This window comes from Mesoplodon mirus (genome assembly GCF_964341445.2).
Source record: "Mesoplodon mirus genome assembly, chromosome: 13".
NCBI lineage: Eukaryota > Metazoa > Chordata > Mammalia > Artiodactyla > Ziphiidae > Mesoplodon > Mesoplodon mirus.
The window spans coordinates 8,254,321-8,264,631 of NC_138989.1; the positions used below are offsets into that span (position 1 = coordinate 8,254,321).

At 43.6% G+C, this 10,311-nt stretch overlaps 1 protein-coding gene across 4 annotated transcripts in view; it reads left to right on the top strand.

The window, feature by feature from the left end:
• The window catches only part of KDM2B (lysine demethylase 2B), a 123,537-nt gene extending 114,886 nt beyond the window's left edge, over positions 1 to 8,651 (top strand). For 2 of the 4 annotated variants that reach the window (XM_082640942.1, XM_082640941.1), the window contains exons 18-19: positions 6,652 to 6,844; positions 6,950 to 8,650. In XM_082640942.1, coding sequence (XP_082497068.1) covers positions 6,652 to 6,833 — 182 coding nt within the window. In that variant the 3' untranslated portion in view covers positions 6,834 to 6,844; positions 6,950 to 8,650. Of the gene's footprint in view, positions 1 to 6,651; positions 6,845 to 6,949 lie in introns of all 4 variants that reach the window. The other 2 variants (XM_082640940.1, XM_082640943.1) reach the window with 2 other exon arrangements.
• The last annotated feature ends 1,660 nt before the right edge of the window (positions 8,652 to 10,311 follow it).

The window sequence follows — 10,311 nt, forward strand, 5'->3', positions numbered from 1 at the left end:
TAGAGGGGAAACGCATTAAACAAATAAGCGTTATTAGATTTTAAATAATTGCTCCAAAAAATAGTGCTAGCAGCAGTGAGAGCACATGAGCGCACAGCAGTGGGTCTTGACCCAAAATACGGGCTAGAAAGGCTTCCCTTGGGTGCTGTGGACGACCTGGTGCCTGGCAGCAGGGGGTGTGGGAGAGTAGCCGCAGTGAGGCCAGGCTGGGCCAGTGGAGTAAGCAGCTTGATTTCTGCCATGGTGGTTGTCACTTACGTGTCCCCCTCCTGACCCTGCTATCAACAGGCCTGTTGTTGACAAGAAGAAAACCCCACAGTGGAGTCCTCACTCCCCCCACTTACTGATGGGGCTGGAGTTGGTTCCTAAGGACTTGGGGCACAGCCAACGGGGAGGTGGACAGAGGCAACGCTGCCCGTCCTCAGCCCAGCTAACCCAGTTCTTGTCTGATCGCTGAGGATGGTCAGATTGGGCATGTAAGATTTGGACGAGATCAAAAAAATAAGAAGGAGAAAAGAAACTTTTTTCCTCCAGAAATTACCAAGTAATAAATGATACCCTCAACCTCATTTAAATTACATTGTGACACAATCCAATCTGATGTCTAGCTTGGTCAGGATTCACATACTGTTTAGCTGTTTCCCTCTCTCCATCCCACATTTATGCCTGAGAAATGCCTTCCTGTTACCAGTGCGACATCCGAGTGGGAGCTGATGCTGTACCTTAGTGCCTAGGGAGCCCGCCCTCCTCCTTGGGGAGTATTGGTGGCGAGGTGGGAGGGCAGGGGGGTGTTGCATTCCATGGAGGCAGAGAACAGAGAGCCACACTGAGGTGAGCTTTCACCAAGACCCCAGCTCCAGGCTCAGCACGTGGTCTTGAATTGATGCTGGGGCCGCCCCGTGGAGGAGGGCCTGGGGAGCATCTTGTTCTAAAGCGCTTGGTCGTAATGAACTCTTTTCACTTATTCTAATTTAATTACTATGCATGTGTAGCAGAGATCCCAGTATAAATCCCCCTCCCCTGCAGCACAGTCCATGATGTGTGTATAAATCATCTTTTTGCATTTTGTTTTCCACCACAATCTTTTCAGGTCATCTTTTTGTCTCAGGACCTACACACAGATCTCTGCGTTTGCATTAAGAGCTGTGATGTATATGAAGGCCAATCTCTCTCATACCCAGTCTCTTCTAGACTTGGTTCTTTTTAAAATGTTTTCTCCTCCTGTCAGTATAACTAGTTAATGATAAAATAAGTCTCTTCCACAAAATGGATGGCACTTGACATGTTTCCAGATCCTTCAGTGTGGTTGGAGGATCAGGTCTAGTGGCAGAGTGGAGCCGTGGTTGTCTAGTTTTTGACATTCAGGCTGCATTTCATGTAGAAGTGCTAGTTGGGTGCTCGAGGTGGCCCTCTGGCTTCCCCTTCCCTGCCCCTGATTCTCACCTTGAGGCAAAACCACCTTCAACTCCTGAGCTCTTTGTTTCTGTTTACCTCCATTTTTTCCAAACAGCAAGGCTACATTGCTATTTCTTGTTGTTTTTTGTTTTTGTTTTTCCTATTCAGATGCTCTGTTAACTTGCTATGCAGAGAACAAGGATTACTATTCTTACATTCTCTTACCCTGCTCCCTTTTCTCCCTTCATCTTCCTAATCTGTGGTTAAGTCACTATTATTTACCTTATTATGGCCATGTAAGTATTGTCCACTGTTGAGCCAAAGTGTATATTATGGGTATGTTTCCTTTCTTGCACATTTTTTTGGTTTGTTTTCCTTAATAATTGCCTCATTTTTGCTTGGTTAGTTTCTAAACAGACTCTAAAACAGACTTGAGTACTATTCTTTCCCCACGTGAACTCATCAGGCCCTCAACCAGTCTGTGTAGGAAACCACCCTCCTGGACTTCTTTTCCTCCTGCCCCCACTTGAACTTGGCTGTCTCTGCCTGCTGCACAGCTCCCATCCTGGGACTTCCTTGGTTTCTGTCTTGTGCAGGGACCCTTCTTTCCTTGGTCCTGTATCTTCTTTCTTGGTTTATCTGTTCATTTGGTAGAGGACATCTTGCAGACCTTATATGTCTGAAAATGGCTGTATTATACCTTCATGTTTAATTGATAGCTTAGCTGGTTATATAGTCCTAGTTTGGGAACCATATTGTTTCACAAAGTGGGAGGCACTGCTCCTTTGGCTTCTGCCTTCCAGAGTTGATGTCCAAAACGATTTGATTCTCCATCCTTCAGTGAATATTTTCTCTCATTGAAAGTTTGTAGAACATGATCTTTTTATTTATTTATTAAAATTTTAATTAATTAATTAATTAATTAATTAATTAGGCTGCACCGGGTCTTAGTTGCGGGATGCAGGATCTTCAGTTGCGGCATGTGGGCTCTAGTTCCCTGACCAGGGATCGAACCTGGGCCCCCTCCGTTGGGAGTGCGAGTCTTAGCCACTGGACCACCAGGGAAGTCCCGTGTAGGACATGATCTTTATCTCAAAGTTTTTTGCAGTTTTGGATGATGAGCCTTGGTTTGAGTCCATTTTCAGGGATTGTACTGAGCATTCATGAGCACTTTCAGTCTCTCAATTTGGTTCTGGAAAATTTCCTTGAATTATTTAATTTCCTTCCCTTCTATTTTCTTTCTTTAGTAGTCCTCTGATACCTTTAATTTTTTTTCCTTTTTCCTACCTCTGTATCTGGTTTTCCTCCACTTATCACAGAATTCATATACAGCTGACCCTTGAACTAGTTAGGGGCTAGGGGTGCAGCCCTCCTTGCAGTAGAAAATCCAAATATAACTTACAGTTGGCCCTTGGTATCCACACTTCCTCCATAAACTCAGATTCAATCACTAATTTGTAGCCTGTAATATTTATTACTATTGAAAAAAATCAGCGTGTAAGTGGACCTGCACAATTCAAACCCATGTTGTTCAAGGGTCAACTATAGTGAGTTTTTCACTTCTGCTTTTTTTTAGGTTCAAACATATGAAGCTGCTTTTTATGTAGGTCAGAAAACAGTCAAATATTGGTAGTTTTCATATGGTTTAGCCTATATTTTTAATTTTACAGCTATAGTTTGTTCTCTGAACTTTTGGAGAGTGGCATGTTCTTGTTTCTTGGATCCAGATATTGTCCATCCTGAGGATATGATGGTTTTATTTTCTTCTCCACATAGACCATACATTCCTTCAGATGCAGTCAGTGGGCCTGCCTAAGGGGCCCTTCTCAGATTTAGTGTCAACAGGAGGTTGTCGGCTCAGGTGATCGGAGGCTCTGGGGACACGGTGGGAGCTGGTCCGCTGTGGGTATCATTGGGTGGTCAGCATGGGTGGTTTTCTTTGGGGAAACCCAGACGTGACATCTGTCAGCCTTTCCTCTTAAGCTGGTCAAGGTTGCCAGAGGACACTCTTTTCCTTGACCTCCCAACCGAAGGGCTCAGGCCGGGCTGCCAGGGTTCTAGGGCTTGGCAGGGAAGGAGTCTGGAGGTCTTGACAGTCAGCAGGTAAATTTCCCTGTAACCCCAATTTTTCAGGGGGTGCCCCTACCTTCCACAGTGCCTGGTGGTGCCTGGTCTAGAGACTTTCTCTTGCCCATCAGAGACAAACTCCCCTCTTTTGCTGGGGAAGGGCGTTTCAGCCTCTTACTGCTCCTTAAGTAGATTTTCAACCAGTCCTTCTGTCTCTAACCCCATCTTCAGCCCCACTTTCGTTGTACTTGTTGCTTCCAGTACCTGTACCTTTGAGGTCTTCTGTAGAAGAAATCTGCTTCTCTGTTTTTCCTTTAGCCAGTTTGGGGTTAAGCTTTCTCAAGTCTAGTGAATTGTTACCTTTTCTCCAGCTTTCTAAATTAACAAAATTTTTTTTATTGTGGTAAGATACACATAAAATTTACCATTTTAACAATTCTTAAGTGTCCGGTTCACTGGCATTAAGTACGGACACGTAGTTGTGCAGCCGCCACCATCCGTCTTCAGAACCTCTTCTTCACCCTGTCAGAAACTCTGTATCCACTAAATACTAACTCCTCAGTCCCTTTCCTCTCCTGCCCTCGGCAACCACCATTCTACTTTCTGTCCCTGAATTTGACTCTCCTAGGTAACCCCACATAAGTGGAACCATACAGTAGTTGTTTCTTTCGGGACTGGCTTATTATATATACACCACATTTTTATTTATCCATTCATCTGCTAATGGACACTTGGGTTGCTTCTGTCTTTTGGCTATTGTCAGTAATGCTGCTGTGAACATGGGTGTATAAATTCATTGTTCTTCGGGTATATAACCAGAAATGGACTGGCTGAATCACATGGTAATTCTGTGTTTACTTTTTTTTGAGAAACTACCATATTGTTTTGCAGAGCAGCTGCACTGTTTTACATTCCTACTAACAGTGCAAAGGGTTCCAACTTCTCCACATCCTTACTAACATTTTCTGGGGTTTGGGGTTTTTTTTTGTTTGTTTGTTTAAGTGAAAACCATGCTAATGCATATGAAGATCTCAGTGGGGTCTTGACTTGCATTTCCTTGATGATTCGTGATACTGAGCATCTTTTCATTTGCTTATTTACCATTTGTGTATCTTCTTTGAACAAATGTCTGTTTCTGTCTTTTGCCCATTTTTTAATCAGGTTGTTTGTGTTGTTGAATTGTAGGATTTCTTTATATGTTTTGGATATTAATTCCTTAACAGATAACATGACTTGCAAATATTTTCTCCCATTCTCTGTGTTGTCTTTTCACTCTCTTGATAGTGTCCTTTGTACAAACGTTTTTAATTTTGATGAAGTTCAGTCTTTTCCCTTTTGTGGCCTGTGCTTTTGGTGTCGTGTTTAAGAAACCATTGACAAATCCAAGGTCATGAAGATTTCCCATGTTTTCTTCTAAGAGTTTCATAGTTTTAGCTCTTATGTTCAGTCTTTGAATAATCTTAATTTTTGTATGTGGTATGATGGGGGGGGTGGTCTAGCGTCATCCTGTTGCATGTGGATATCCAGTTTTCCCAGCACCATTTGTTGAAAAGTCTGTCTTTTCCCCCACTGAATTGTTCTAGCATCTCGTCAAAAATCATTTGACCATTTGAGGGTTTATTTTTGGGGCTCTCAGTTCTGTTCCACTGGTGTATATGTTTGTCCTTATGCCAGTAACATATGCTGTGGCTTTGTAGTATTGAAATCAGGAAGTGCGAGTCCTCTTTTTCTTTTTCAAGGTTGCTTTGGCAATTTCAGGGTCCCTTAAATTTCTACATGATTCTAAGATGCATTTTTCTTTTTCTGCAAAAAAACTGCTTTTGGTATTTTATAGCAATTTCATTGAGTCTGTAGACTGCTTTGGGTAATACTGGCATTTTAATAATATTAAGTTTTCTAATCCGTGAACATCGGCTGTCTTTCCATTTATATCTTTTAATTTCTTTCAGTGTTGTTTTTTAGTTTTCAGTGTACAAGTCTTTCACTTTCTTTGTTAAATTACTAAATGTTTTTTGATGCTATTGTAAATGAAATATTCGTAATTTTCTTTCAGATTGTTCATTGCTAGTGTGTAGAAATGCTACTAATTTTTGTGTTGATTTTATATCCTGCAGCTTTGCTGAATAGGGTGTGTGTGTGTGTGTGTGTGTGGACTCCTTAGAGTTACCGCATTAAGGTCATGTCATCTGCAAGCAGAGATATTTTTACTTCTTTTCCATAAGTATCATTTTAAAAAATTTAATGCTTTTGATCTGTCTAGAATTTATTTTGTTGTGAGGTATAGGCCACATTGTTTGAGGTTTGTAATTCTTAACCCAGATTGTCCTTTCATCGGACATCTATTTTTCACTCTTAAACAGACTTTGTTTAACCCATCATGGGCCTATCCATAATATTCCCCACACAACCAATTTTAGTGATGATGAGGAAAGGTCTCCACCTTAATATACCACTGAGATGAAGGAATCATTGGGCTCAGGGTGGGGACTCAGCCTCAGTTGGATGCGAGGTGGCGGTGCAGCCCGTTGACTGAGGATTCAGTTCTAAAAGAAAACAGTGCTACAGAAGCAAAGTCCAAATTGATAGAAACACTCGGTTGAAGAGCACACCTACCGGTGAGGGCACGCGGAGGGTTCTGAATTCTGGTTTTGCTCCCTGTGGACGGAATCTTTCCAGCCCCTTCTAGCACACTGGTCTCCTGCATAGGTTTGAGGTAAACGTCCCACGGAGGGCGGGCAAGCACACTGGTGCCCGGGGGAGTGGGAGGATCCCAGGATGACCTTACAGGTGTCCTCACTCCCCCAGCACTTCTCCCCTGGGAATAAGCAGACAGCGCACAAGAACCTGCAGAGAGAGGTGTTCCTCAGCAGTAGAGTAGAAGTGAAAAGCAAGCTATTTTCATATATTGTGTGATCCTATCTTTATAAAACAACATAGAGAGGACCTACTGATGTGAGAATATATACATATAAGAGGCGGCCATGGGGTAAGAGTCTAAGCAATTTCACTTGGAATGTGTGGATGCTTTTCAGGCATATATGAAATATAAGTGGTAGATGAAACCATTCTGCATTTGAAGAGAGCTTTCCAGCAAGGACAGTTGCTGCTCTGTTGCTGAGTGCCTGGGGCTTGGGGAGGGCCCTTGGCTCCGCGCTTCATCCACCTCACCTTGTGTCCTCTTCCCTGCAGACTGCAATAAGGTCACTGACCAGTGCCTGTCCTTCTTCAAACGGTGTGGGAATATCTGTCATATTGACCTGAGGTACTGCAAGCAAGTTACCAAGGAAGGCTGTGAGCAGTTCATAGCCGAAATGTCTGTTAGTGTCCAGTTCGGGCAAGTGGAAGAAAAACTCCTGCAAAAACTGAGTTAGTCCAAGGACAAGTATGTAAATATGGGGTGGGTGAGGGGAGGGGACGCGGCAGGGGAGGGTAAAAGACTTTATAAAAACTAGGGCTTTTATTTTCAATTTGGAACTTGGAACAACAGACCACAGAACGATTCCATTTTGCAAGTCTCGCTGAGGAAGAAGCCAGTCTGCCACCGTTTTGGGGATGAGTGAGTCCGGCGCTTTCCTTTGGTCTTTCTGAATCAAAACTGCACTGCTTTCTGGACCATTTCTAAGGCAGCCTTTACCAAGAAGACATTCCTGTTGGAGAGGAGGATGGACTTGGGAGAAATTCTCTTACTGGAAGCATGAGCTTAGGAATTTTTTTTTTTGGTGGTGGTGTTTTTTGTTTTGGACACCTTATTCCTGGCAACTTTGGGGTTTTTTGGTGTCAACATAAAATGGACCACACACCACAGCTGCCGTCTTGACATGTTTGTTTGTTTGGTTTGGTTACATCTTACATTATGCAGAACTATTTTTGTACAAATTGTTTAAAAGTTATTTATGCAAGGTTTGAATGCATACCAGTGTTTTTATTGTTTTGAGATTGCCAACTTTCCTGGTTTCCTTAAGGTAGGAGAGAACTTAACCTGTTCTTCATATGAATCCATCTACACACGTGCCCAGATCTGGCAAAACAGGCTAAGACCTTCCAGTTAAAAGCATGTCTAACTGGAAGTTGAGAGCCTGCTTTGTATGTCAAGAAGTTACATAAGCATGTTGTGGATATGTGTAAATTATAGTCAAAGTGAGACACTTTGCTAAATTTCCTCTGTATAGAATTCACCTTTTTCTCAAAATTTTAAATTCAGACTTGAGCCTTTGCACTCAGGAGGGTTTTGCTCCTGCATATGAGCTCTTGTACTCTACATAGACCTGATTTATACAGTGAGTCAAGTTGAATAAATGATCCAGCATAGCCTTTCTTTTCCTCTTCCCTCCCTTTGAAGTGTGAGCTGAGTTCTCGTTTCAGGTTTATAACATGGCTGTTTCCTAAATGATCCGGCATAGCCTTTCTTTTCCTTTTCCCTCCCTTTGAAGTGTGAGCTGAGTTCTCGTTTCAGGTTTATAACATGGCTGTTTCCTAAATGATCCAGCATAGCCTTTCTTTCCTCTTCCCGCCCTTTGAAGTGTGAGCTGAGCCCTCGTTTCCGGTTTATACCATGGCTGTTTCCTAAATGATCCAGCATAGCCTTTCTTTTCCTCTTCCCGCCCTTTGAAGTGTGAGCTGAGCTCTCGTTTCAGGTTTATACCATGGCTGTTTCCTAAATGATCCAGCATAGCCTTTCTTTCCTCTTCCCGCCCTTTGAAGTGTGAGCTGAGCTCTCGTTTCCGGTTTATACCATGGCTGTTTCCTAAATGATCCAGCATAGCCTTTCTTTTCCTCTTCCCGCCCTTTGAAGTGTGAGCTGAGCCCTCGTTTCCGGTTTATACCATGGCTGTTTCCTGTTGTAAAGTTACGCATTCATAAGTGCCATTGTTGTAGGGTGGTGTTTTCCTAGACCTTCCCTGACGCGGTTTTACCTTTGTTGAATTTGTATAAACAATTGTACAAAAAACCCACTCTTGGACTTGGAGGGTTTCTGTTCTAGGGGTGGACTAGAAGTTTGACTAGGACGTCCAGAGGCAGTAGTCTCGACGCCAGTGTACACAGTTTTGAAGCCAAACAGGGTATAATTTCTAATTTCTTATTCATCTGAGAAATGCGGCAGCCCCTTGGTACATGCTCTGTCCGTCTTCAGAAAGAGATCTTGCTGTTTGTAGCTAATAAAGGTAACGGGAAGGAACTGTGCTACACCAGTGTCCATGTGTGAGACTTAGGTACGAACTGCCTTAAGGGGCAGCGTGGCTCACCTGTTTACGTGCTGCTGACCACACCCGTATAAAATAACTTCCACAGCCAGTTGGCATTTCCGCTGCCAAAGGGGGACCGGGGTTCACTTCCTCAGCCTCCACTGGATGCAACTCAAGGAGGCCACATCCTGCACTGGTAACCTGGGGCTGGGGTGGTGGAGGCACCTGGTTAGGCAGTAACTTCCCCAGATGGCAGACATAGAAACCAGTGAGAAGTAGACTTTAGATCACAGGATTTTTATACTGGAACAACTGCTCTAATCATCTGAAAATGAAGATAACCCAGCTTCCTTCCTCAGCCATCAACAGCAACATCAGACTTGGGACTCATGGGACTAGCCTTTCCTGCTGTGGTAGTTTCATACTGCCCCTGCCCCCCATCCTTTTTTTTGGCCACGGTGAAATGGTTTTACATCCCATCTAGTTTGTGCCGCCGCCTATTAATTTAAATCCAGAGATACTTTCTGACTCAAATTGGAGACATCTGAAGCTGTTGCATCCCAGAATTTAACTCAGGAGATGCATTTAACAGAGGTTAAGATTAGTTTAACACTGTGGTTTATTTATAAAAATGTGGCTTACCTTTGCAAGCCTGGTCGTTCATCGTGGAGCACCCACACAAGAGGTCAAGTTGCAGTTTTCTTGGCAGCCTGAGTGCTGTGAGCCTCCGAGTAAGAGTTACCCTGCTGTCCAGTCAAGGCATCTTCTCCCTTGGGAACCGTTGAAGGAGGACAGTGGTTTTCAAGTGGAATCTCGGCATTAGAGAGCCCTTTCCCCTGTAACGTTTTCAGGAGCACACAGGTCAGCCAAGAGAGGAGGTGAAGGAAGGGCTGCCAGGGCTGAGCAGCCGGAGTTACCATACGGACACACCACAGAGTAAGGACAGCATCTCTGTAGGCTTGAGACGGCCAAGGCAGGGCACTGGTCACAGATGACCTTCCCCCAAGTGTACTGAACAATCCAGTTAAGATTATACCCCAGTACAGTCTCGAACAGACTCATTCCTTCAAAAATGAGCTTTAGATGAGGCCAGGCCAAGCTAGGTGCCTGCAAACAGCTGCTCTGAGCCCATACACTGTATCTGATGAAGTAATGGACGGACCATAAACCAGAGGGACCACTTCTTGTGTGAGATCATAACCTCTTAACCCAGGAAAGAGGAGAGGCCGTAACCCTCCTTCCTCTAGGCATCCTGGCCTTTACAAAGGCAGGCACCACGGCCCATCCAAAACATGGAATGACATCCTTCCATCCTGTGAGGACAAGGACAAAGAGACGTCATTGCATTCCATTGTGAACTTCCAGAATTTTATCCATATGATAGATGACCTATTCAGAAAATTAAAGAGGCATGGCATGCAGCTAGAAAATGCAGATTCCAGGGAGGAATGTTTGCCCTCTGCCAGATAAGTTAGTCCCTTGCAATTCAGTTATTCCAAGTGTCGAGCCTATTAGGCTAAAAATTTGTTGGCTTCTCACTGAGCCAAGGTTATTTCAAAATGCTACCTAAGAAGATCCACCATTGAGAGTTTTTGTTCATTGCTGAAACAAGCACCTGAAACTATAGATAAGTCCAAAAGAAACAGTAAACAAGCTGTTCTGAGAC